The 26,660-nt window shown below is 60.6% G+C and overlaps 2 protein-coding genes across 8 annotated transcripts in view; one reads left to right on the forward strand and one right to left on the reverse strand.

The window, feature by feature from the left end:
• ANO7 (anoctamin 7) lies at nucleotides 1-24,291 on the forward strand. The gene is made up of 24 exons (XM_087865119.1): nucleotides 1-23; nucleotides 1,279-1,390; nucleotides 2,343-2,400; nucleotides 4,979-5,118; nucleotides 6,939-7,046; nucleotides 7,607-7,743; nucleotides 8,509-8,566; nucleotides 9,270-9,380; nucleotides 10,137-10,302; nucleotides 11,659-11,749; nucleotides 12,219-12,315; nucleotides 13,521-13,664; nucleotides 13,734-13,871; nucleotides 14,494-14,592; nucleotides 14,677-14,779; nucleotides 15,442-15,553; nucleotides 15,786-15,840; nucleotides 17,363-17,460; nucleotides 18,582-18,727; nucleotides 20,024-20,229; nucleotides 20,309-20,451; nucleotides 22,895-22,985; nucleotides 23,399-23,518; nucleotides 23,667-24,291. Exons 2-24 carry the CDS (start codon nucleotides 1,286-1,288, stop codon nucleotides 23,772-23,774), a joined length of 2,634 nt encoding a protein of 877 aa, XP_087721245.1. The 5' UTR covers nucleotides 1-23; nucleotides 1,279-1,285; the 3' UTR covers nucleotides 23,775-24,291.
• The window catches only part of HDLBP (high density lipoprotein binding protein), a 71,377-nt gene continuing 68,998 nt past the window's right edge, over nucleotides 24,282-26,660 (reverse strand). For all 7 annotated transcript variants that reach the window (XM_045795863.2, XM_045795860.2, XM_045795865.2 and 4 more), the window contains exon 28: nucleotides 24,282-26,600. In XM_045795863.2, the coding sequence (XP_045651819.1) occupies nucleotides 26,514-26,600 (87 nt within the window). In that variant the 3' untranslated portion in view covers nucleotides 24,282-26,513. The remainder of the gene's footprint in view (nucleotides 26,601-26,660) is intronic.

Consider the following 26,660-nt stretch of genomic DNA (forward strand, 5'->3'; position numbering starts at 1 on the left):
TCTTCCGGAAGCCGCCGTGCCAGGTGGGAACCCGTTCTGTGATGCAAGGGCCCTGGGGTGGGAGGTGGGGAGATGGACTCCTGGGAGGCTGGGTGAGCACCCTCAGCCCATCGGGGCTCCAAGTGCCCTGAACTGCAGCTAGAAGCTCCAAGGTTCACCCTGGCGCCCTCGAGGCCTGCCTGGCCCTGGCGGGGGTGGGGGGGTGGTGAGAAAGGCCAGGTGCTCAGGGTGCCTTTGGGCAGGGCACCTCCAGCCCTAGGGATCCTCCGTTTTCCCACCTGTCCAGTGGGCCCACCATGGAGCAGATCCCTTCTGTGGCCCTTGTGGCTCGGGCATCCTCTGTCCCCATCCCCTCTGCACAGAGCGCTCAGAGGGGACACCGCCCCGCCCCTGCCCCCCCCCCCACCGCTCACCACAGCAGGGGTGTTCGGCAGCCCCGAAGGCGGCCAGCGGCTTCGAATTCTTGAGAATGTTCCTCCAGAAATGCCCCAGGGCCCACACTGGGCTGTACGAGGGACCGTGTCATGATGCCGGGGCTCTGGGCCGTCTGGACCCTGGAGGACAGTCAGGGGCTGCAGGCTCACACCCCTGCGTCTCTGGGGCTCGGGCTCTCTGGCCTCAATGAGCCATCCCTCCCGCCTCCTGTGGCTTCTCCACCCTCCGCCCTCCCAACCTCCTCGGCTGCTGACGGTCCTCATCACCGGTGCTGGGGCAGACGGCCAGCCTCCTCCCAAAACCCCCCTTGCGGGCCACAGGGCTCCTCTTGCTCTTTGCCCCACTTTGCCAACCTGTCAACCGAACAGTGGCGCCTGACCTCCCCACAGAGGTACCCAGAGGCCAGGTGGGGAGGACGCAGGGTCAGCATGGCCAGGTCAGCCTCCCTGATGGCGCCTCGTCTCTATTAAAGAGTACCATCTGCTCCTCCGGGGGGAGAGGGGCAGAGAGAAGAGGGGGTCTCTGAGCCCACCCCTCTGCGCCCCCTCAGGCCCCGCCACCCCAGGCAGGACTGAGAGGGAGGTAGGCACACACTGGACAGGTAGACAGACAGACCGCTGCTGGGCCAAGCCTCCCAAACCCTCCCTCCTTCTCCTTGGTCGGCTCCTGGAGCTGGAGGCCCACGGAGGGGCCCGTCCTGTGCTTCCAGGTGGGACAGCTCGGCTTGGCACCCACCCTGGCTGTTGCTCCAGCCTGTGCCCTCCCCAGCGAAGTGGGTTCACGTGGGCTGCGTGGCAGTACGGGGACCACGTCTCACGTGCCTGCCTGGTGCTGTGGCTGCAGGAGCGGGATGCTGCGGAAACAGGCCCAGGAGGAGGACAGTACCATCCTGATCGACATGGCCCCCGGGGCCGAGAATGGCGACTCGTACGGGAGCACAGCCAACACCTCTGAGGTAAAGCTCAGGAGGCAGCCTCTCGCCTCCCCTCCCTGGGACCCAGGCCCGCAGTCCACAGTGGATTTAGGGGGTCTCTCCCTGCCCGGGCCTGAGCCCCCACCCCCCGGTGAGACTCAGAGTCCCGGAAGATAACGGCCCCAGTTGGGGCCCCCAGTGGGCACGGACTCAGCGACCCTGGCCGTGGTGTCTTCCCACTGCCCTCACCCGATGCCCTCGAGCTGCCCTGGTGACAGGAAGGGGGAGGCTCCCAGGTCACCACCGAGCTCACCGGCCCTGGGGACGTGCAGACAGCCCCCGGGACAGGCTAGGCGAGAGGCCGGGCGCAGCCAGGGACAGGCCAGGTCCCACCGGCGTGAAGGAAAGCTAGAGGGATGCATATCATGTCCTGAAGCTTAAACACAGAAATGCTCCTTAAAATGCCGTGTTCTGACGTGTGCAAAGCATGGACGTGGCCTGGGAGGGGGCAAACCCCGACAGCCCCTGCCCCAGAGGAGGGATGAGGACGTCAGCTGTGTCCACGGTGTTTTGTTACCTTCCCGGGGGTCACCTGGACCTTCTAGAAAGCCCAAGTGATCCCACCCTCTGGGCCCCGTGACCGCCTCTAGCCTGTGTGCAGAGCCACTTCGGGGGCTGTCTGGCTCTCCTCCAGCCTCTGGAGGCCCTCAGTTGTGGGCACCCCTGGGTCCTGCCCATGCCACCTACAAGCCTGACCCTTGCCCACAGCCCAGCCAGGTGCTTGGAGGCCCATGTGGCCTTCGGGAGGCCGAGGGGCATGAGGCTGGCCTCAGCGCTGGACGTGCCTGCGTCTGGGAACTGGTCTGCCCCCACATGGTGGCTGTGTCCTCTGTTCGTCCTTCTGTGTCCCTGGGGGGGCTGAGGTTGGGGGGTGGCAGAATGTGAAGGAGTCATCGGGGTCAGAATGCAGCCACGCCTCTTCCTTTCCTTCCAGCTGAACGGACAGCAGGAGGCCGCCCACAGGGTGGGGAGCCCTTCCAAGCCCCAAATAGGTGAGCCCCTCCCAGTGTCTGACAGCCGTGCCCATGTTAGTCCTGGGGGTGGAGACCCAGATGGGATGTCCATGGGTGGCGGCCGGTCACCATCCCCGGGAACAGGCCGCCCCTCCCCCACCCAGCACTATCTCCTGCACCAGCCCTGGTGTCCATGCTATGCGCGGGTTGTGGTGAGGGCCTGGCGGTGAGCAGGACACGGCTGGGGAGCTGGATCTGCCTGGGGGGGGGGTCCCTCCTGAGGGGGCGGGGCTGGAGGGGCTCCCGGGGGGCCGAGGCCGCCCACCTCTCTCCTGCTCCCATCTCCAGAAGAAGGCAAGCCCACCCCTCCCCCAGGGCCTCGCCGCCGCCACCTCCTGCCGCCCCCCAAGCCCCAGAGAGCAGACACCCTCACCTCACACCCATCAGGACAGCGACTATTAAAAATAATAAAATAAAGCAGAAAATAACAAGTGTCAGCAAGGACGTGAGGAAGCTGGAACCCTCGGGCGTTGCTGGCGGGAACGGCAGCCAGTGCAGCCGCTGTGGGGAACAGGGCGGCAGCTCCTGAAAGTGAGACCTAGAGCCGCCCGGTGAGCCGGCAACCCCACTTGCGGCTGTCTCCCCGAAAGCGCAGGTGATGGGTATTCTGGAGGCTCCCATTCCGTGGCTCACGTGAATAACACAGCAGCAGTGAACATTCGTGCCCCAGATCTCGTGGGGACGTGTTTCTTTTCTGGGGCATATGCCTTTGAGGGCACTGAGGGACAGCAGCGTCACATGGCGACTCGGTGTTGAACACTCTCGAGAAACCGCCCAGCTGTGCGTTCCAGAGTGACCATTACCACTTCATAAACGCCACGGTTTCTGCGCGTCACCCCGAGCGGTCCTGCTCTCTGCCTTGATGAGTCCTCCTAGTGAGGACCGAGTGGCATCTTGCTGTGGTTTTGATCTGTGAGTCCCTCGTGGCTGACGATACCCAGCATTTCTTCACCGGCTTGTTGGCCACTTGTCTGTCTTCGGCAGAAAAACGTCTACTCAAAATCTTTGCCCATGTTTAAACCGGGCTATTCGTCTTTGTAGTGTTGAGTTGAAAAAGTTCTTTATATATATTAGATACAGGTTCCTTATGAGATATGTGATTTGCTAATATTTTCTCCCACTCTCTGAGTTACTTTTCACTTTCTTGGTGGTGCTTTTGAAGCATGTAGCTTTTTAGTTGTGACGAAGTCCCTCAGTCTCTGTCTTCCTGCTAAGCTCTTGGTGTCATATCTAAGACATCATGGCCTAAACCAGGTCATGAAGACGTACAACTGTTTCCTCCTGAGAGCTGTATCATTCTGGTTCTTACACTTAGGTCTACGATCTTTATCTTAAGACCGTAATTTCACTTTGTGTATGGTGTGAGGTAGGGGTCCACATTCATTCTTTTCAATCTGGATATTCACTTGTCCTCTCACCATTTGCTGAAAACACTATTTTTTTCCTATTGAACTGTAGTGCCCCTTTGTAAAAAAAATAAAAATAAAAACCAAAAAAATGGATTAACCATAAATATATGGGTTTATTTTCAGAATCTTAAGTACGTTTCATTGATCGTATGCCTATCCTTCTACCAGTACCACACTGTCTTGGTTATTCTACCTTCATGTTACGTTTTGAAGTCAAAAAGTGTGAGTCCTACAATTTTGTTCTTCTTTTTCAACATTGTTTTTTTCATCCTGGGTCTCCTGTATTTCCAAATGAATTTTAGACGTGTCATATTCTGAAAACACACACACACAAACCCCACAAAAAAGCAGCTGGGATTTTGATAGGATTGTGTTGAATCTATACATTAATTCCAAGAGCAATGCTATTGTTATAATAATCATCTTCTGATTCATGCTCATTTTCCTCAAGTTATTTTAACAATGTTTGGTGGTTTTCAAAGTATTGAGTCTTGCACAGTTTTTGTTAAATTTGCCTGTCAATATTTTATTTGTGGTGCTGCTATAGATAGAAGCGGTTTCCTTATTTCATTGTAAGCTTCTTTATCACTAGTGTATAGAAACCCAGCTGATTTCCGTATGCTGATCTTGTGTCCACAACTTTGCCAAGCCTGTTATTAGTTCTAATAATTTCGTTGTCAATTCCTTTGGATTCTCTAAATATAAGATCATGTCATCTGTAAGTAGAAATAGTTTTACTTTGCTATTTACCTATTTATTTACTCCTTGTGGTGTGTTGATTCCTTCTTGCACATGTCAGAAAAGCAGGGGCTTCCCACATTTTGTCCAGCCTTCACAGTTCCCTATGGCAGGGAGGGAATTCTGATGGCGCCTTGCACTCAGAGTCCTTAAAGGCCCCTGTGAGCGGTGCAGAGCCGGGAGCCGCAGAGCATTCTCAGGAACAAGCCCCAGCCCCTCTGCAGCCCCTCCCACCAGCGGGTGCCCTCCTGGAGCCCACCCAGCCCTGACCAGGACCAGAGCGAGGGCTGGGAGGGAGACACAGAGCAAAGGTCAAGTGTCTGAGAGCTTGGCTCCTTCTTCCCACCAGGAAGCTGAGCGTCCCAGCTGGGATGCCAGCCCTGGCTTCTGTCCCTGTTGGTTCCTAGCAGACTTTGTCCTTGTTTGGGAGGAAGACCTGAGGCTGGGTCAGCAGCAGGACAGCGCCACCCGGGACAAGACAGACACACACACGGCCTGGAGGGAGACCTTTCTGGATAACCTCCGTGCAGCTGGGCTATGTGTGGACCAGGTACCTGGGGTCAGTGGTGGGCTCTGCATCTGTTCGATGCACCATGACCTTCCCGACTAGGCCCGAGGGCATGGGGTCCAGAGCCCCGGAACAAACCAAGCACCAAAGTCCTGCTGGGTGCCCCACCCCTCGGCGAGCTCCCCGTGGCTGTGGAACCACTGACCACAGGCCAGCGCAACACGCACGCTCGCACAGCCAGGCACTCCTGGGAGCCAGAGCCCTTCAGACCCACCTGAAAGCTCAGAACCACATCCTGGGTTGTCCGCATCAGTGTGCCCAGGCGTAACCCTTGTGCTGACGGCAGTGTGCATGTACAGAGCTCAGCAGCTAAAGCAGCCCCTTGCCCGGACTGTGTCCTCTGTCACAGTGGCCCCACTGAGCGCACATCCAGCCGCAGCAGAGCGTGTGCGGCCGCGCGGGGCTCTGGCCGGTGGGGGATGTGGCCCTGAGGCCTCGTCCATCTCGCTGCACGCCCCACACCCCTCACGTCACCTCGTCCCTGAGGCCTCGCCCTGTGTGTCTCCGCCCACCCTTCCCACCGCCCTCCCTGGCCCCGGGAACAGTCCCTGCCGTCAGGTGTCCTCTCCCTGCGCAGAGTAAGCCAGTCCTGGACTGGACGTTCCTCGCGTTTTCACGTGTCTTTATCGTCTCAGCTCCAACTCGATGTTGCGAACAACGCAGCTTGGTTTTGTTTGAACTCAATCGAGCAGGACCGCGCTCAGCCAGCTCCCAGTCGAGGCTCTGAGACGCACCCCTGCGGGCGGGGCGGCCGCTGCCGGGCCGCCATCCCCACTCAGCTCCCCGTGTGGATGCAGCCCCTTCATGAGTGGTCCTCGCGGGGAAAGCTGTGTACTGTGCTCGCCTTCCCCGCCCCTGACGCGCCTCCCCGGGGCCGGAGCCAGGGGATCAGGCTCCAGAGCCAACACCCCTCCCCTTCGAGTTTGGATCCACTTGGCAGTCTGGTGGGTGGGTTGAAAAGATGCCGCCCCTTTGTTGTGGAAAAAGCTCCTCAGCATGGCCACTTGAGTTGGCAGAAGCTTCGTCCAGCTGGGCAGCTTCCCTTTTGTGGAGGCTGTGGGGGACCAGCACGGGGGACAGCAGGGGCAGGCTAGAGGGCAGTTGTGGGCACACAGCACGACCGGCTGCGGGTGCCGGAAGCGCCGAGCAGGTCCGCGTCGGTGTGTCTGCTCCCTCGGCCGCGGGCCTGGGCATGCGCATCTAGGGAAGCCAGGCTGCTGTGGCGGCGAGGCCTGGCGGCCACCGGACTAGGCAGGAATTTTGGAAACCTGCATACATGGGGCAGAGGCGCTGCAAGTCCCCATCTCAGGGCTCCAGGAGCGCCTGCCACACGTCTGCCCACATGCACACACATGTCAAGAGTCATGCCCACTTACACACGTGTGCACACTTCCACATGTCCACACATAACACGGATGTCCCGTGACTTGTCAAAGGCCAAGACCGTCTTTCACTGTCTGCAAACCAAACGCTGACTCGACTGCCTCCCTAAGTCAGAAGAGTGGGGCGGGGCGGGCGGTCTCAGCAAGCAGCCCGTGGGGTCACGCTGGTCCCGGGGGGGGGGTGTCCGTCCGATGGGCTGGCCTCCCGGCGGCCATGCTCACGGCCTGCTTGGCGTCGGCGGTGCGCTCGCACTAGCACGTGCCATTCATCCGACAGCTGGGGCGCCGTTACCACGGCTACAGAGACATCTGTCTTCTCCAGGAGTGGGAATGGACACACACACACACACACACACACACACACACACGTGAACCCCGCACGCACCCCGCAGGCTCTCACGGAGCCCTTCGTCCCCGCAGCACGACGTCCAGGACGAGGCAGGCGCCGTGCACTACTTCCTCCTCAGCGCCCCCTGGGCCGTGCTCTGCTACTACGCGGAGGACCTGCGCCTGAAGCTGCCCCTGCAGGTACCGCGTGGACCCGGGGTCCCCCACGGCACCGACCACCCTGGAGGCGCCCCACTCAGTGTCCTTGAGGGCCCCTCCCACCCCCATCTTTGCCCCAAGTGGGCAGCCAGGGAGTGTGTCCCTTCTCCAGGCCCAGACCACCCCTCCCCCGGCCACCCACTGAGGGCCAGGCCCAGCCTGCCAGCTGACCTCAGGTGACCTGCCCGGGGGCCGCTGTGCCGCCCACTGTACCGGCTCCCTCTGACCATCGTGGTGCGAGGGTGGACAAAGGCGTGGCCGCCCTCTTGTCTCTTCCTGCCTGGAGGAGCTCTGGGCCTCAAATTGACCAGCAAAGCAGCCCTGAGGCCCGAGGCCGAGAGGGGCGGGGGCTGGCCTGGTCTCTCCCCACAGGGTCCGCAGCAGGGCGGGGGATGGCAGGGGATGGCAGGTGGGCTCCCTCTGCTGGAGCCCTTCACCTGCTGCCCACTCGGCACACCCTCACACCCCCGCCCCACGGCGTGGACTCAGCCTCGGTGTCTGCATCCGCTCGAGAGTGGGAGCCGGGTGACGATGCCTTCCAGGAGCTGCCCAACCAGGCCTCCAACTGGTCGGCGGGCCTGCTCGCGTGGCTGGGTATCCCCAACATCCTGCAGGAGGACGTGCCTGACGTGCCCCCCGAGTATTACTCCTGCCAGTTCAAAGCGAGCAAGCTGTCAAGGTGAGACTGGGGCCCCCGCCGAGCCCGGCCGGACAGCCTCTCCCGCCGCAGAGAACTGGCCGAATGCGTCCACGCGAGGCTCAGGGGCTGAGTGAGCTCAAACATGGCGCCCCCTCCCCGGCTCTCCCTCCCTGGAGCTTCCAACAGGGGACATGCTCTCAAGTGGGCCACGTGGTCTGCATTAGTCAGGGTGTGCTGGGGGACAAACATCCCCCAAACCTGGCCGGACACTCAGGTCTGTTTCCTGCTCAGCCTCAGCTCTGTGGTGGGTGGGCAGGGTCTTCGGGCCAGGTGCCTCGCTTCCGAGGCGGACACCGAGGGGGGCCCCGTCCATGTGCATGGAACAGCCCCAGCCTGCAGACAAGGCTAGTGCCGGGGGTGATGGGGACCGGTGTCGGTGACCAGCACTGAGGACCCCCAGGGAGTCTCACTGCCCAGGCTGAACACCTCCTTCCAGGCCTGGGGGACTTCCCAAGATCCTGGGGTCCATCGTCCGTCCACACAGGCCACCTCCAGACACCACCCACGAGGCCGTTGATCCCGTGCTCAGAGCCGGGGGGACACGTGGAAGACTCCCCCACTGCCTTGCCCTCTGCCCAGCCTGTGTGGAGGGGTCTCTGGGCTGTCTAGAGAACCTACTGTGACTTCCTGCCTCCAGAAAGGAGTCGATGGTGTGAGATGAAGCCTCGAGTGTGCCCTTCCCACGTGCACACCCATGCGTGTGCCCCTGCAGGTGCTGGAGCTCTGAACTTCCACACCCCACAGGTTCCTCGGGAGTGACAACCAAGACACCTTCTTCACCAGCACCAAGAGGCATCAAATTGTGAGTGGGGGTCCCCGCTGTGGCCCCGAGCTGGGGACAGAGGCCTCCATGGACACAGGAAGGCTCTCCTGTGATCAGAGCACTGGGGGCCCCTCAGGGCTGGGGGTTGGAGGCTTCCAGGCTGCCCCTGGCTCACTGCACTGTAGAGACCCTGCTCAGCACCCCTCCAGGACCCCCAGGGCCCAGGTGGGCGTGGGTCCTGCTGGTTGGTAGGGAAGGGGACCGAGGGCCAGAGTGGACCCACAGCATCCCTCAGACAGGCTGCTCTGCGAGGCCCGTTCCAATGCCTGTGGTGGGGAAAGACAGGAGGACAGGCCTGCCCGGGAGAGCTCCCTGCTGACCACCGAAGGGCACAGTGGGCTTGTGGGCTACCCGGGGCAGGGGCAGTGCCCACCCCTGACGCAGGCATCCAGATGGAGGCTGACTCCTGCCCAGAGTATGGGCTGGGAGCAGGCTGTGCAGGGGCCAGGGCCTGGGTTCAGATCCGGCCTTGCGTCCTGTGAGTCCGGTGACTCTGGCCAAGGTGTCAGCGTTTCTAAGGTGGGATTGTGGTGCGTGGGGCCGCAGGAGCGAGAGCTGGGCCCGTGCAGTACGGTCACTGTCAGCAGAGGGCTCAACCAGGAGCTGAGTGGGCCAGGCGGTCCTGCCCTGCTGTCACGTGACAGGTAACTGGGCCACGCCCGCCCCCCCCCCCCCCCCGCAGCTGTTTGCCATCCTGGCCAAGACCCCATACTGCCACGAGAAGAAAGGGCTGTGCGGGATCGACCAGCTGCTGGCAGAGAGCATCTTCAGCGCGGCCTTCCCCCTGCATGATGTGAGACCAGAGGGTTGGTTGTTGGGGTGTGAGGGTGAGTTCCTGGCCAAGCAGGACCCCAGGGCCTGCCCTCCGTGCTAGGCAGCCGTGGTCAGTTGGGCGGTCTCTCTGGGATCCGCAGCACACCTAGGGTGGCATCAGGCCACACAGTGGCCTGTCTGAAGCCGTGGGTGGCCCGATGCCACCCTCCTTGCCATGTGACCGGCCCGGTGGCTCTCTCCCTGGGCAGTTTCCATCTTGGGGAAGACAGTGGGGTCTCCCGTGCCCCTCACGAAGCCAGGTAAAGAGGGCAGTACGGGGGAGGGGCACCTGTCAGCCTGACCAGTGTCCTTGACAAAATGCCCACTATGTGGGTCTGGGCCCTCGTGCACAGGACCCACCGTGAGTCCTCAGAGCTGCGCAAAGGGGTGGTGAGGCAGGGCAGGCCTGTACCCACCACTGCGTGACCGTGGGGACATGGGTGGGAATACCCGGTGCCCCCTCCCCAACCGCTGACGGCGCTGTCATTCTCTGGGAGGCACAGCCGGCCCCACCCGCTCTGGCCCCACCTTCCCTGCCCTGGTCTTGGACCCCAGGAGCCTTGGCTGAGGGGCTCCACTCAGATGCCCCTTGTTCGGAGAGGTCTTCATGGCTCCCTGGTCCCCCAATGTCACCCTTCCGTCCCTCGAGCAGCACTTGGCTCCCACACCTCGGGGAGGGTGCAGTAGTGTCGCCCAGGCCAGCCAGGCTCTCCCCAGGGAGGCTTCTTGTCCACAGGGCCCGTTCCGGACGCCCCCAGAGGGCCCGCAGGCCCCGGGCCTCACCCAAAGGCAGGTCCTGTTCCAGTTCTGGGCTCGCTGGCGCAAGTGGAACAAGTACCAGCCTCTAGACCACGTCCGCAGGTACTTCGGGGAGAAGGTGGCCCTCTACTTCGCCTGGCTCGGTGAGTGCTGCCCCGCTGCCCCTCCCAACCGCCGCACCCCCAACTCGGTCTTCAGGCTGCTAACCCATGCCCCCCCAGAGGGGAGCCACGCTGACCCCCCAAGGAAGATGCTTCCTGACTCCCAGCCCTACCCCCGCCCAGCCACTGTCAGCCCCCCGTAATATACCTGTGGCCCTTCTGGGGCCCTCCTCACGCCCTAGGGAGGGACTGGGAACCCCCTTCTGCAGGTAGAGCCCCTCTTGACTCAGCCCCCAGTGTCCCCAACCCACGAGCTGTGGCCTGTGAAGCCCTGAACCACTGCAGGACTCCCGAACGGCGGAGGTCACCCTTGCCCGGGGGCCCAGGCAGGCTGGCACCTTTGGAATGACCTTCTGCCCTGGGCAGCCTGGGACTCCCTGCTCCCCTCACAGGCCCGCTTTGGCCCCAGCCCCGGTGCAGAACCATCCCCTCCCCTTCTGAAGTCCTTTCTCATCCCCAAACACAGCAGGGTGCTCTCCTGCCTGGGCCTGAGCAGTCCTTCGGGCCTGTGCTCAGAAGGCTGGCCATGCTGGGGTGCTGTGCACTTGCAGGGACCCTGCCCTCTTGAGCGCACCAGCCATGGGTGACACAGGAGAGGCCACCCACAGCCACTGTGGACCCAGATAGGGCGGGGGCAGCCTATGTGTGAGGACCCCGAGGCTCCCTCTCGGGGCCAGGAGAAGCAAGGGCCAGGGGACAGCGAAGCCAGGCTGGAGGGCCGCAAAGGGCAGGAGGACAGGCTCTTCATCGGGCTTCCAGACCAGGCGTCACTCTGGCTGATGCAGGCTGGGCCTGGAGGCAGGACACCAGGCCGGGGGCTGGGCTAGACCCATGGGAGGCTGTGGGGTGTCCGCTGGAGAGATTGGGGGTAACTGAGGGACCTGGCTATGGTGGGGTGGGCTGCGGGGGCAGGGAAGCATCCAGACTGGACCCCCATCTGTCTCACGGGTTGGAACGCAGTGGGCTGTGTGCCTCCCAGGGACAGGACGTCCATCCCGGGCGCAGTGGGTAGAGGCAAATGGGACTTAGGAAAGGGATGTCCAGGAGCCCTGGGGGGTCGGGGGCCAAAGTCAATGGTAGGGGGGGCAGAGGCCAGGAGTGGAGCTCGTTCAGAGCTGCCAGGGGAACGGTGCCTGAGCACCGTTCCTTGCTGGCTTCCTCCCAGAAGGTCTGAGGTTCTGCTGGCCGGATGGGGGTGCCCGAGGGACAAGCGTGGCTGAGCAGACCCCCACCCAGTGCTTAGCTCAGCGCTGGCTACACAGGCCCACGGGGCACTGAGCTGACTCCCAGACTTCCTCCACCCGGTCCCGATGGCCAACCCTGGTGCTGCCCCTGCAGGGTTCTACACAGGCTGGCTCCTGCCGGCAGCGGCAGTGGGCACTCTGGTGTTCCTGGTGGGCTGCTTCCTGGTGTTCTCAGACATACCCACGTAAGTGCCCTCTCCTCTCAGCTCCCAGCACTTGCCCTGTGGCTCTGGAGGGGGTGTGTATGGTTGGGGGACCCACAGGAGCCAGGCCCTGTGCAAAGCTGGGGACGGAGGTGAGCACCGAGCACATCCCTGCCCTCCTGTAGACCTGGTTGGAAGGCTGACACAGCTGGAGAGGCAGGCTCCCAGGCTGACACAGCTGGAGAGGCAGGCTCCTGGGCTAATTTTATTGGTATTCACCTTGCTTCTTATAATAGAATAAGTGTTTCTTATAAGTAAATGGGCTTGGTTTTTACTTCATTATGGAGCTAAAACTTCAAAAAGTTAACCCCAAAATTATCATTGCATGTAGTCTAAAACTACTTTTTAAAAAGAAATGCTGAGCCTGCCGTGGTGGAAAGGGAGAGGGTGAGGTGTGGGACTGATGGGGGGCCGCCCCATGGCTCCTGCAACCCGCCCCTGTGCCCCAAAGGCAGGAGCTGTGCAATAGCAAGGAAAGCTTTGAGATGTGCCCGCTGTGCCTCGACTGCCCGTTCTGGCTGCTCTCCAGCGCGTGCACCCTGGTCCAGGTACGGAGCCGAGTGGGTCAGGTGAGGAAGACAGCTCCCCTGGCTTCTGGTCCTGTCCCGTCTAGAACCCCAGCCCCACACCACTGAAGGCAGACATCCTCTTGCCCCTGTGAGCTATCTAACCTCCGTAGCAATGTTCCCACCTGGTCGGTGTCCGTGCTTTGGCTCTCTTCTCGTTGTTGTTATGCATAACCAGCCAAGGTTAACAGGGAGACCTGCCAAGGCAGGCAAGCCCTGAAACTCTCAGGGAGAGACTGAGCAGGAGGCAGGAGGCACGTTGGAGTCCCGGAGCCCCGCACACTGCCTGGGCACGTCCCCTTTTCCATGGGAACAGTGGCCTCGTGGCCTTGCCTGCATTCCCCACACGTGGGCCTGGAGACCTGGTGCCCAGGATGGACCTTCAGACCAGACACACTTTGACACGCCTCTGGGACCCCATCTGAACCGGCTTCCTAGGGCTGCTGTCACAAATGATCATAACCGAGGGGCTTAAGACAACAAAACCCTGTTTTCTCACAGTCCTGGAGGCCACAAGTCCAGGATGGGGTGCCGTGGGGCTTCTTCTGCAGAAGCTGTTCCACGCCGCTCTCCTAGTGCGCGGGCGCCGCGGGTGTCTTTGGTGTCTGCTGGCTTGTGTCCCTCCAACCTCTGCCCCCACCTTCCCTGGCCTTTCCAGTGTGCGGCTCTGTTCCCCCTGCTTGCGTAAGGATCTGTCATGGGGCTTAGGGCCCCATCCAGGTGCTGCCATCTGGAGGTCCTTACCTTAGCTACGTGCGCAAAGGCCTTACTCCAAATCCGGTTACATTCCGTGATTCCAGCCGGAGATCTCCTTTGGGGCCCACAATTCAGTCCACTACAGTCCACCCTCTGGCCCCCCAAATTTCATGTCCATCCCATGTGCCAAGCACATTCACCCCCATCCAACATCCCCGAAGTCTCAGCCCATTACAGCATGAACTCTGAGTCCGAAAATCTCACCAGCTCTGACGGTCCCACGTCTCATCCCCTAATCATCTGTCGGGTGCGGTGAGCCTCTGGCTGCGGGCCACCCTGGGGCAGCACCCCTCCCCAGCCACCTGCTTCCAAGTACCGTGACGCGCAGCCCTAGGAGAGGCATTGCCATTCCCAAAGGGAAACTCCCTGGGAATCACGGGGCGCCAAGTCACAAGCAAGCCGGAGACACCCCGCCCCGCCCCACCCCGCAGGCTGGCCGGCTCTTCGACCACGGAGGCACCGTCTTCTTCAGCGTGTTCATGGCGCTGTGGGCCGTGCTGTTCCTCGAGTACTGGAAGCGTAAGAGTGCCTCGCTGGCCTACCGCTGGGGCTGCTCCGACTACGAGGACATCGAGGTGGGGCCCCAGGCAGTGGCCACTCCCCCCGTGGGTGCGGGCCGCTGCTGAACCCTGGCTCCCTTCCAGGAGAGGCCTCGGCCCCAGTTTGCCGCCTCGGCCCCCATGACGGCCCTGAACCCCATCACTGGTGAGGACGAGCCCTACTTCCCGGAGAGGAGCCGTGTGCGCCGAGTGCTGGCGGGCTCCGTGGTGGTCCTGATGATGGTGAGGGATGCCTGCTGCCCTGGCCTTCCGTCCCCGTCAAGTCTTCATCCTCCTGACCATGTGGGGCACCTTTGTCACCACTTCTCCCCTGGGAGCCGGGAGCCCGATGCCTCCTCCGTGACCCCAAGACTCTCACAACCCCCAGAAAGGCCCCTGGGTGCCTGGGCTCCAGAGAGGGGGCCAAGCCTGGGGCCAAGCCAGGGGGTCCAGGGTGCAAGAGGAGGGTGTGGGCCAGACAGGGGCTCTGGGAATGTTTCCCCGTGGAGGCAGGCCTGGGGCATCCTTCAAGCACAGGATGGGGGGTGGGGTCCCCGCACAGGGCTCCACCACACCCTGCCTTGGAAGCCAAAGGGCTTCCTGATGGGACCACCCTCCCTCCCCTTCCAAGATGTTAGCAATTCCCAATGTTTGGTTGGTGCAGGGGCAGGGTGGGGGTCCAAGAACAATGCACAGCGGCCCCTCAACACCCAGATGATGCCCACCCTCTATTCCTAATGACGTTCCTCCCCGCCCTCCCCCACTCTGCCCTCCACCAGGAAGGGGCACAGAGCACAGCCTGGTCTAGAGGGCACAGCGGTGTCAGGCCACTGCATGGGGGCTCATGCATCTGGCTGTCCCACAGGTGGCCGTGGTCGTCATGTGCCTTGTGTCCATCATCCTGTACCGGGCCATCATGGCCATCCTCGTGTCCAGGTCGGACAACACCCTCGTCGCAGCCTGGGTGAGCCCCCACCTGCCCAGCTGGTGGGTGGAAGGCGCTGGACCACCCATCCCCCACTCCACTCTGACCACCGATTCCCATCAGGCCTCGCGCATCGCCAGCTTCACAGGGTCGGTGGTGAACCTGGTCTTCATCCTCATCCTCTCCAAGATCTACGTGGCCCTAGCTCACATCCTGACCAGATGGGGTGAGTGGCCCAGGCTTCTGGGCCCTGACCCTGGGACCTGCCCAGCCCTGGAGACCAGAACATGACTTTCTCTCCCATCTGCTGGGTCCTTATGTCTGAGTGAGGCACAGGTGGGCCATGTCGGACCCTCCCCGGGGCAATTTATGTAGCAGAGAGCTGGGCCTCAGCGGGGGGCGGGGGGGAGCCAGAGACCCCCACAGCTGAGCTGTGCCTCTGCTCTTCCTGCCCCTCTCCGGCGCCCTCTCTACCAGCCTCTCCCCCTCCTTTCCCTGCCCCGCATTTCCTGAGGCAAATGCAAATGAACCGGACAGTCCTTCCACAGATTCCTGTCTGCTACCAGCCTGGTCTGGGAGAGGGACAGAGAGCTCAGTGCCCATGGGGGGGGGGGGACGGAGTGCTGCAGAGAAAGCGAGGGTGGGGTGGCCCTCAGCGTGGGGGGCGGGTGTCCCAGGCAGAGGCTCCAGGTGGGGGGACAGCAGTGGCAGGGCCCTGGAGGAGCAGCCCAGGGTCTCCCTGCAAAAGTGGGCTGTGTCGTCCCCCTTTTCTGGACACGGTTGTCCCCTTCAACTCCCCCGTTTATCCCCCTCTCCGGCACCTCCACCGCCCTGGCTGGGTGAGGCAGCCTCAGGTGCGGGGACTGAGCGAGGCCCCTTGTGCTGCAGAAATGCACCGCACCCAGACCCAGTTCGAGGACGCCTTTACCCTCAAGGTGTTCATCTTCCAGTTTGTCAACTTCTACTCCTCGCCCATCTATATTGCCTTCTTCAAGGGCAGGTCAGCGCCGCTCCCCCTGGCCATGGCTCTCCCCGTGGTCACCCTCGTGGGTGGGCACTGGGGTGCCGTCCAGATGCCTGGGGAAGGGGGGCGGTTGGCACAGGAGCCCTGGCTGGGTTCACCCAGCAAACCGGGCTTCAGGGTCCGCCTCGTGCTTCCTCCACGGGGCCTGGCAGGGGGAAGGGCAGCAGCCCCTCCTCACTCCTGGCCTTGGGACTCAATTCTCCTCCAGGTTTGTGGGATACCCGGGCAACTATCACACCTTGTTTGGGGTCCGCAACGAGGAGGTGAGTGTGTGGGGAGGCCAGCACCCACCAGTGGACGTGGAGACCCCGAGGCGTGCCTCCTGAGTCACCAGAGCCCCGCGGGACTCACACCACTTCCACCCCCAGGCCCACGTGTCCTACCCGTGTCCCCCGTTTCCGCGTGGCCTGATGCACACCTGAGCCAGGTTCCTGCCCCGGTGATGGACCTGAGCCACCGTAGGGGAGTGGGGTGCAGAGGCTGGCAACCTTCAAGGGCTAGGTGCCAGTGGCCAGGGCGGCCCTGGCTTCTCCCCACAGCTGGCCCCAGCCCCGTTAGCACAAGCTGCCGTGAGAGCCAGGCTTTCTCACAAAGTGGAAGTTAAACAACTTGCAGGATCGCTGTCGTGTGGGTCCCCCAAGCAGACCCCAAGATAAAGACTTGGGTGCAAGTAATTGTTCTGGGTGTCACCCCAGGAAGCATGTGAGGGGCTGGGGAGCAGGCGGAAAGGGGGTGCCCATAAGTAGTTGAGTGAGGGAGTCACTGCCATGAGCCCCTGGGCCCAGCTCTGCCCTGGACCCTCTGGGGCATTGTGGAAAACGCCCCCCAAACGGCCGTTGTGCATGGGGTTCCTCAGCTGTGGAAGGCCAGGCGTGCCCGAGCCCAGGGGCAGTGTGAGGGCTGTGCCTGGAGCAGTCCCCAAAGGCCACTGTGCCAGGTCGGGGGACATGCACGGGGTTCTCACAGCTCCCGCTGGGCTCATCACCTCTTCTCCTTTCCGAGGAGAAGGTCTCCTTCCTTCCCACAGGTCTGGGCTGTGACCCAACCCGATTGCTGACTGCAGAGGGGCCAGTTTCACATGAGATGGGAGGGGCTTCTCAGGGACAGGGCCACTGGGACCCCAACTCAGGGGCATGACTGTGCGTGACATACTCTATCAGTTAAGCAGCGTTCAGTGACCAGTGGAAGAAGTTGCTAACTCAAACTGACTTAAGCAAAAAAGGGAGTGTCACTGGCTCTGGTATTGAAAATATTCCCGGCCCTGTGGGGTCAGGTATGGCTGGATCCAGGGGTTTAAACAACATTGCACTTCTTTCCCCAGCATTGGCTGTGCCCTCAGGCAGGTTCCCCTTACCTAGTGAGGAAGATGCCTGAAGTTGGCCCAACACCCCCTGACTCAGTACCCCTGTGCAAGGCATGCTGTCTCAGGAGCTCCTTTAAAAGTCCCAGCCCAACTGTCACTTAACTCGGGTCACCAATTAGGGGGGCCTGAGTCCTCCTTGGAGCCACAGGCTAGGGTCAGCCCCACATAACCCTGCGTGGGTCCCCAAAGGAAATCTGGGGTGCCATACAGCAGCACCCCCATCATCCTTCTGCACAGTCTGGGAGTCTCTGGGGGGCTTGGGTGAGGTCAAGGGAGGGAGGGAGGGTCTCTGCAGTCCTCAATGTGTCGTGGCATGTCTGAAAGGGAGGTGTCAGCATGGCAGGGGGCCACCTTCAGGTGTCCAGAAGGTGGGTGTGAGGCCTGTCCCTCCCCTGAGCTGACCGGAAACCCCGCTGCTGTAGTGCGCGGCCGGAGGCTGCCTCATTGAGCTGGCGCAGGAGCTCCTGGTCATCATGGTGGGCAAGCAGGTCATCAACAACGTGCAGGAGATCCTCGTCCCGTGAGTCAACCCCGCCCTGCCCGGGCAGCGACCAGGGACCGTGGGACCTAGGGGTGTCTGGGGCAGCAGCTCCCAGTCCAGCCTGGAAGTAGAGGTGGAGGGAAGGTGGGTCCGGTGCCTCCTGGACCTCAAGGCCTCAGCTGCAGGCGAGTGGGAGGGCCTGCCCCCAGCCATCTGCCCCAGGGGCTCTGTGCCACCCCACCCCGTGCGGTTGCTGCTTGGGCTTCCTTAAGGTCTCTTGCCCTGGGGCCAGCTCTTGTGTCAGGGGAGTCCTGGCTTCCCGGGCCCACCCCTGCCCAGGCTGGCCCATCTCTCTGCAGCCCACTCTGGCCGGGCCGGGGCATTCCTCATCAACCCCAGCCTCCAGGGCAGCACCAGCGAGGAGCACGGAGGCCCCAGGCTTCAGGTGCCTCCCATCTCCCCAGTGCCACCACCACTGGCACCACTGTGGCCCACCTTAAGGCAACTGGGCCCCCTAGCAGGCTGCAGCCAAGATGCACACCCTCCCATCCCCCCTGCACACCCGATCTCCCCTCCCTAGCAGCTCCCAGCTTGGCTCTCCTGGGGCGCCATGAAACGTAGCTGTGGGACCTTGACCAACCCACGCCCCCCTCTGGGCACAGCCTCGCTTCTCCGCACAGTTGGCGCGGGGAAGCGGAACTCAAGATTACAAGGGCAGGGCGTAGCTCAGCACCTGGCGGGGACAGGGCCTGGACAAGTGGCGGTATGGCAAAGCCACAGGCGTACATGTCCCCCCAACCCCAAATACGGTGGAGCGACACACATGTGCCCCCCCCCCGGCACAGCAACTGCCCTCCTTTGCCCCCTCCCAACCTTGACATAGCTCTTGGCACCTGCTTTGCAGTTCCCAGGAGGAGCCCATTCCCCCAGAAAGCTTCCGTGAGCAATGCTGATTTTCCAGAGGACGCTGCGGGGAGCGGGGGAGGGGATGCCCCCCACCCCTGAGGTGTAGATGCTCTCCGCTAGTCTGTGCTGCAGAGGCTTCGCCCCTGCCCTCCCTATGGCCCCAGACCCATCCCCCCTGCAGCCCTGGAACTGTGGAGCACGCAGGGCCCAGCCTGGAAGAACAGGCCCATTTCCCCGGGTGTTTCGACCTCCAGGAAGCTACAGGGCTGGTGGCAGAAGTCCCGTCTGCGCTCCAAGAAGAGGAAGGCTCGGCCTTCTGACGCAGCTGGCCAGGCGCCCTGGGAGGCCGACTACGAGCTTCTGCCCTGTGAGGGCCTGTTTGAAGAGTACCTGGAAATGGGTAGGAGCCATGTTAGTGACTACGGCCTCGGCCAGCACTGTGGGCAGGGATGGGCATCTGTGTTCATCGGCCTGTGGCGACAGGATCCCTGGTGGAGCCAGGCCCGCCAAGATTCCAGAAAGGAGACTGCGGGGGCTGGAGAGAGGAGTGCCCGTGAAAGGATGGCCAAGGATGGGAAGGGGCAGCACTGCCGGCACAGGGGTTCAGAAGAGGGCCTGGGGGCCTTGGGTGGGGTGCCAGCAAGCATGGGCCAGAGCCATGTGGCAGGAGTGAGAAGAGAAGCAGAGTGCATGGGAGACGGGCCCTGGGGGTGGGGACAAGGGCCTGCACAAGACGCGGCTACACCTAGGAGGTGATTTTCCCCAGAGATCATCTCGATGCCCACACTCTTTGCTGGACTCCACTGTGCCCTAGTCAGGCGGCCCCCGTGCCTGTGGCTCATTCCCCATGCAGGCTGAAGCACTTTGGGAGGGCAAGGTCTGTGTCTACTAAGGTCCTCGTCCCTGCAAGTCCGGGGTCTTACTCAGAGATAAAGGAGGGGAATCGATCACGCCCAGTCATCGTCTCAGGTGCAGCGCCTGAACCAAACCCAACGCCCTGAGCTCTCCAGTACCCAAAGCAGAAAGGGTCATAGATTGTTACTATCCATTGTTCTACGGATAATAGGGAGTAGGACAGTTCTTGAGGGAGACACATGCTTTTTCATGGTACGTGAGTGGGGTTGACCTCGTGTGTCCCTACTCCACCAGACAAGAAATGGGACCCCATGCTCCCCTTCATATGCTCACATAAGACTCAGAAATCGCTTTCAAGAAGCCATTCCCAGGGTCCCTGCCCGGCTCAGTCGGACAAGCATACAACTCTTGATCTCAGGGTTGTGAGTTCGAGCCCCATGTTGGGTGTAGACATTACTTAAAAAAAAATCCATTCCCTAAAGCTCCCCTGAGAGGGGTGAATGGAGAAGCCAGCCCCCAAATCAAAAGCAGGCTCCTGCTTCCGCCGCTGCATGAGCCCAACAGGGTGTCTGAGCACTGGGGAGGAGAGCTGCAGAGTCCCTGACCTCGGGGGGCACAGGGAGGCCCAAGCCCGGCAGAAACGCCAGGCACGCCCTGTGAGCGGTCAGAGGAGGCTTCCTGGGGGAGGGGTCTCTGGAGCTCAGTCTATCCGAGGGGCAAGGGCAGGAGCAGCAGGTGCTGGCCCGAGCGTCCCCAGGGGCGGGGGTGGCTGTCAAAGGCTTCCGGGAGGGCAGTGGCGGCCGCAGGTGGGGGTCCCGGCGGTGACCGCCCCCGTCCGCAGTGCTGCAGTTCGGCTTCGTCACCATCTTCGTGGCCGCGTGCCCGCTCGCGCCGCTCTTCGCGCTGCTCAACAACTGGGTGGAGGTCCGCCTGGACGCGCGCAAGTTCGTCTGCCAGCACCGGCGCCCGGTGGCCGAGCGCGCGCAGGACATCGGCATCTGGTCCCACATCCTGGCGGGCATCGCGCACCTGGCGGTCGTCAGCAACGTGAGCGCGCGGGCGGGCGGGGCGGGGCGGGCGCCGGGGCCGCGCAGACGGGCTCGCGCTGACCCTTCGCCCCGCCCAGGCCTTCCTGCTGGCCTTCACGTCCGACTTCCTGCCGCGTGCCTACTACCGCTGGACCCGCGCCCGCGACCTCCACGGCTTCGTCAACTTCACGCTGGCGCGCGCCCCGCCCGCCTTCGCGTCCGCGCACAACCGCACGTGCAGGTGCGGCCGGGGGCGGGGCGCCGGGGCTGGGGGCGCGGCCGGGGCGGGGCGCCGGGGCTGGGGGGCGGTGCCTGGGGCAGGGCGGTGGCTCCCGGACCCCGGCCCTGCGGCTCCGGCCTCCGGGCCCCCTCCGGCACCACGCCCTGGGGAAGGTCCCTGTGCGTCCCAGTCCCAGCCCGCTCAGGGGCAGAGGCTTCTCAAGGACGTTTTGCCAGTTTTATTTACAGAAAACTATTTCAGCTACCTTTTTAAAATGTGCTGACACAAACCTGTTCATCATATTGTCTTAGATTTTTCTTAAGCTCTTCCGTTTTGGTAGTTATGACCTCATTTTTTCAGATAGAATTTTTATTTCTCCTCTTAATCAATCTTCTGGACTTGACACACTTAACTCATTTGTTTTGTGTTTCTTGGGTTTTAAAAAACGAATTTATGTAATCTTACTTGAACCCACCCCGTAAACGCTTCATTTCACGGGTAACACCTCTGTCCTTCTGAGGATTTCATCACTGCAGTTGTCACCTCCTTACCCACGAGCGATTGAGGGTAAGCTCCCCAACGCGGAGTTTTTGTTTTTCTACTTTTAAAAAATCATTGATTCTGGGGTCATTGCTTGGAGCTCAGAGAACCTGAAGAGTCCAGATGTTGCAAATTTCTCCCGTTTGTTGAGTTTTCCTTTACGACCTGCTCAGTGGATTTTGGCTGTTTCAAGTGAACTCGAATCTGGTGTTTTGGAGCAAGGCTCGCTATGTCCTTAGGAGGTAAAGCTTCTTAGTCTTACTGTTCAGATTTTCTAAGCGGGACTCTGCAGGAATGTAGCTGTCGGCTTCCCCCTGTCGTCCCGTCACCTCTTGCTTTATGTGTTTTGAGGTTCTCTTGAGTTGCAAATAAGTTTGTATTTGTGACCTCTTCTTAGGATGCTTTTCCTGTTCGTTTCGTTTTCTTTATTTCTCTTGTTTTCTGGTGGATGAGTAGAAGTATTCTCTTTTCTTCTTCATGCTCATTTGGAACTGATAGTGTCCATTTTTATTATCGTGGAGGTTACACTTACAATTGTAGCATTTTTAACTCTATAAACGTCCCTAACCAAGGCCGTAGGGATTCGCTGGTCTCCTTTCCCTGCATGTGACAAGGATCTTCACACACTTCACAGCCAGCTGAGCACCCAGCACTGCACCTTATTGTTAGAGTTTTAGTTTTTACCATTAAGAAATAAAAACACGTTTAGTCATTTGTTAGTCACATCTATTTGGTATATTTTAGCAGCTTCTGTGGCTACGGTTCCTTCTGCATTGCCTTCCTTCTGAGTTTATTTTTATTCTTGCTGAAGTGAACCCTGGAACAGCATTTTCAGGAATGGCGTGTTTGCAAACCCTGACGCAGGCTGGTTTTTACGTCGGGAAATATCTCTTTGTCCTTCAAATGGCGGGCATACAATTCTAGGTTGAGCTGTTTCCCTCGGCTCTTTGGGACGATTACTGTCTTGTGACGTGGCTCTTCTCGCACGAAGCATCGGTAGCATGACAGCGTTTTTTGCTCATTTTCCTTGACTTGTTTTACTAACAGGTCTCTGTCATGGTCAAGTCCACTTAAAAGTTTCTCACTGAAACTCAGTATATGCTTTTCATCTAAAAGGTGATGTCTTTCTTTAGTTCTGGAAACCTCTCCATTTCGTGGTTTCAAATAGAGCTTCTCTTGTCTGCATTCTCGGCTTCTGGAACTCCTGCCACGCTGGAGCACCTCTGTTTTCCCTTCATGTCTCTCGAGGGCATGGTGAATTTTTGTGTTTTTTTTTTTTTTTTTTTTTTTACATCTTCTCGCTCTCTGCAGAGCATTCAGGGTGATTTCAGAGAATTGTCTCCACGTTCCCACAGTCCCTCTTCCGTTGTGTCTGGTTTAGCCACTGAAAGTTTATTGCATTCATCGATGGTTTTCCCCTCAATTACAGTTTAACATTCGAGATCTTTTTCACCCTACGAAGTTGGCCCTGGTAGTGTTTTCCATGGAGGGCAGCATGTAAGTTTATGTCACAAAATGGAATGCCGCATCTTATCGGAAGTACAAGCCGCTGTCAAAGGACGGCGGGATGACCGACGGGAAGCAGCGGGCTCTTCCTCGGGGAGAGCTGTGCCGGGCAGGCGCAGGTGCGGACAGCTCGCTGCCGGCCTCCCGGAATGGCGCATTTGCACCGTGTCGAGGAGGGTGACGCCAGCCATTCAAGCACAGATTTATGCCGTATTAGCACATCCCCTGGACAATAGGACATTTGCCACCGCGGGGCCCAGTTTAGGCTGCAGGGGAGGGGGGCACTGAAAGCGAAAGGTCCTGTCAGAGGACCCTGCTTAGGAACGCTTCCTCCTTCAGGCGCCCTCAGGCACGCGGGGCCCAACCTCCCAGGAGCAGGCGCCCCAGCTGCCCACGCTGACTTCCGGGTCTCCTGCAGGTACCAGGCTTTCAGGGGAGATGATGGGCAGTATTCTCCGACCTACTGGAATCTTCTGGCCATCCGCCTGGCCTTCGTCATTGTGTTTGAGGTTAGCCAGGTTCCCAGATCCCCCGGCCCCGGGATGCCTTGCCTGATTCACCATGCGGTGTGCGTGCGTTGGGGGGATGGGGTTGTAGACGCGCCATCACCTGGTCCCATCACAGCTCTCCTGAGCACCGTCTTCTCCCCATCTTGGAAGTGGTCATTCCCTGCCTGGCCTCTGTGTCTGGGCACTGCAGTGTGTCCAGGAGGCTCCACGGGGCCGCAGAACCTGAGACGGGTCTCTGTAGCTGTGGCTTCTGCCTCCTCCGGGGCTTCCTCTGCTACACTCCTGTTCTCCAGCTCAGCCCACACTTGGGGAGCAGGTGCCCGCAGCGGGCCCTGTTCGGGCCACTCTAGGTATCTGTCCTACCAAGGGGTGGGTGCCCTCCCCCTCTGCTCATCCCCTGTCCCACTCCCAAGCATGTGGTGTTCTCCATTGGCCGTGTCCTCGACCTCCTGGTACGTGACATTCCCGAGTCTGTGGAGGTCAAAGTGAAGCGGGAATACTACCTGGCCAAGCAGGCGCTGGCTGAGAATGAGGTGAGCGCCTCCCGCCTCCCCCACCCCCCGGCCCTCCTGCGTCCCCTGCCCTCATCCACCAGTGGCATGGCACCTGGTCCGGGCGCTCTGCCTTGGCACGTGACAGACCACAGTCAGTCCATTCACTCCCTCCTGCGCCCTCTCACAGGCTCTCTCTGGAACAAAGGACAACAGCTTCCTGGGCTCCGAGAAGAGTCTGGGCCCACAGCCTACAACGCCAGGAGTTGGCCAGGCCTCACCAGTCCCCTCCCTCTGAGGTCACAGGGGTCACCTCAAGTTGGCAGTCCCACCTGGAGGGCAGGGACTCAGAGGCCCCAGAGCTATCAAAGGCTCACTGCCCTCAAGAGGCCACACAGCTCACCTCCTGCCGCTTCCTGGCCCAGGGAGCTGTGCCCTCAGTGACCCTGGGTCTCTGCTCATGCACCTTACCTCCCAGGTGCTGGCTGGGGGCCCCCAAGGCCAACTGACTGCAGTCCCAATAGCTGGAGCTGCTCCCTGCCATCGCCCTCCCAGCCCCCAGGGCAGGTGGCTTCATACTTGATTTGCTGGCTCCCCTCACTGCTCAGAGCCCACTGCCTGCTTCCCCCCAGCGCCTTGCTGCTCTGGGCACTGATCCGTCGCCCACATGCCACCTGGGAGAATCACGCCAGAGACTAGAACTATGTGGATCTCCAGCTACCACTCAAGAGCATGTGGAAGACACCCCTGGTCTCACAGGACCAAAACAAGACACGCCGCATGATAAAATGAGTTCTAGCACACGTTATCCAGTTTTGGGTTTTATTTTAGAATTTATAAAATTCCAGTGTCATCCATATTCATAAGCCTTTACACATGTTTGCATATAATCTCCAGATTCCAAAATTAAGGCCAAGGGACGGATCATAGCTATGGAAACACATGATATGGAAGACATTCAACAAAGGAAATGGACACGCACACCCCACCCTGCCCAGGGCCGTCCCGGCAGCAGGGGTGGCTGCAGGACACCAGGCCTGGGCAGGGTCATCAAGCAATCTTTAGTAACAACCACCAAAAACAGAGCACACAAGATCCCAAATACAGTTTAGGGAAGGGGGGGAACGAATGCATCTATGACATTTAGCAATAAATGCAGATGTGCAAAAAAACCTGTTGAGAAAATTTAAAATTCACCTCTAAGGAAGGGCAGGGGTGAAGGCTGTGGAAGGTGCTACAGAAAAGACGAAGGGAAGAGGGGTTTGGGTAGACGCCGTGGGAGTCGGAGGGGCAGGCAGAGGGAAGCAAGATGGCCAACAGAAAGGCTCCAAACCTCGTGCAGGGGGAGAGGAGGTACCCTTTCCCAATCAGGCTCCCCAAGAGATGGAGGGGGTGGTCCCAGAGAAAGGCAAGGCAGCGCCTCCCCTCCTCCCCCCATCTCCTCACTGGGCCTACTCTGGGGTCACCCAGCCTGCCCGCTCAAATGCGTGTTCTCTCCTACCCCAGTCTGTCGCTCCTAGAGATGGGCACACTGCAGGTTGCCACAGTGGACGGGAGTTGCAAGGTCACCAAGCTTCAGTTAACGGAGCTCGGGTGAAGGAGGGGGACGCGGGGACAGCCCAGGCTGTGTGCTGGACACACGTCTGGCCCCTAGGAACTCCAGGATCTCGGGGTGGGACAACAGGACAAGACCCAGTCACCTCTGTGGGGGTGCAGGCAGGGATGGGGGGCCAGACAGCAAGACAAACGGCCCGTCCTCATTCCCACACACCACGCCACACAGGTGCCTCCGCACTGCCCGGGGCCCCCTTTCCTCTCCAGAGCAGACCTTCAACAGCCGCTGGGGGGACAGGGGGGGCACTTTGTCTTGGCAAGGCCTGCAGTCCAACACCCCCAGTTACCCACCACGCGCCCAAGAAAGACAGACTCTCCCTTATCAGCGCCCAGACTCCGGTCCTGGCCAACCCCAGGACCACGAAGCCTGCCTCTCCAAGCCAACTCCGGGAGCCTGCACACAGCATCTGGGCACGTGTCAGAGGACAGCCTGGGTGAGCCCCAGCGCCGCAGCAGACATGCCACCACCAGACACCTCTAAACTGAGAGGCTGAGCGCCGGGGTGGCACTCCGCTAAGCACGGGGCCACGCCACGCTGGCTCTGAGGTAGAAAGGACACGGCTCAAACACCAGGCATCTGTGAGGGTGGGCACGAGGGAGGAGCAGAAGGTCTCCACCACGGCTCTGCGGGCCTCCCCTCTCCCTGTCCCGCTTCTCTGGCCACACAAGGCCACCATGCCAGCCGCAGTGGACCCAGATGGAGACATGAGGCCTTGCCTTCAGGCTCCGCTCACCAGACTTGGGGTCTCCAGTGCCGTGTGGTGCAGGGGTGGAGACACTTGGCGCTTTCAGACCCCAACGTGTGTAAAGCCAAGACCGCCTGAGAACCCGGGTCACCCTTCTGCCTTTCTGGTCCCCTCTGGCTCCACCGCGGCTGTCCTTTGGTTCTGGGCGCTCCCAGTGTGCAAACTGGGTCTTCCTCCCCACCCTGTGGTCTGGACTAAGTGGGCTTTTTGGCAGCTGGAAGAAGGTGGATTGCATTCGACAAGGAGGGTCTGGATGGCAAGCAGAGGGAGGGAAGGAGGTGGGAAAGGAAGAGGGCAAACGTTTTGGCTTTTATAAAGTCAAGGAAATTTATTTCCTGAGGTCATGACACAGGAAGTAGACTCAGCCACAGCTGTGGAGCTCTCATAGTGGAGGCCAGAGCCTCACTGACATGCTGGAGGAGCCAGGACGCTGATAGGGAAATGTCCAATTACCTCTGTTAGTGTTCACAACAGTGGAGAGCCGTCCCAGAGCGAAGGCGTCAGGGAGCAGATCCTGAGGGCACGTGAGAGCTGGCGTGCCCAGCTTCACTGCGAGACCTCGGGGAGGGGGAAGCGTCAACAATTTATGGAGGGTCCAGCCGCTGGGTCAGATTGAAACAAACCATGTGTGGTGGGGTTTGGGTCAGCAGGCTGGAGAGGTTTCTGCTTTTTGATCATTATCGTTTGGGGCCCCATGGAAGGGTCTTGGGGGCCACCTGAGCCCCAAAGCTGGGAAATTCTTCAGAGCTGCTCATATCAGGGGCCTGTAGGGGAAAGAGTGCACAGCTTTAGGAAGGAGCTCCCACCCCAGCAGCTTCCCAAAC

Source organism: Ursus americanus, chromosome 1, assembly GCF_024610735.1.
Source record: "Ursus americanus isolate L20-20 chromosome 1, mUrsAme1.1.p, whole genome shotgun sequence".
In the NCBI taxonomy this organism is placed as follows: Eukaryota; Metazoa; Chordata; class Mammalia; order Carnivora; family Ursidae; genus Ursus; species Ursus americanus.

What these genes read in the sequence shown, in the direction of transcription:
- ANO7 (XM_087865119.1), top strand. Translation starts at nt 1,286, where the DNA reads ATGCTGCGGAAACAGGCCCAGGAGGAGGACAGTACCATCCTGATCGAC. An exon ending in GTGTTCTCAGACATACCCAC is followed by an intron (nt 11,750 to 12,218) that starts GTAAGTGCCCTC and finishes TGTGCCCCAAAG; the next exon opens with GCAGGAGCTGTGCAATAGCA. An exon ending in CCGACTACGAGGACATCGAG is followed by an intron (nt 13,665 to 13,733) that starts GTGGGGCCCCAG and finishes GCTCCCTTCCAG; the next exon opens with GAGAGGCCTCGGCCCCAGTT.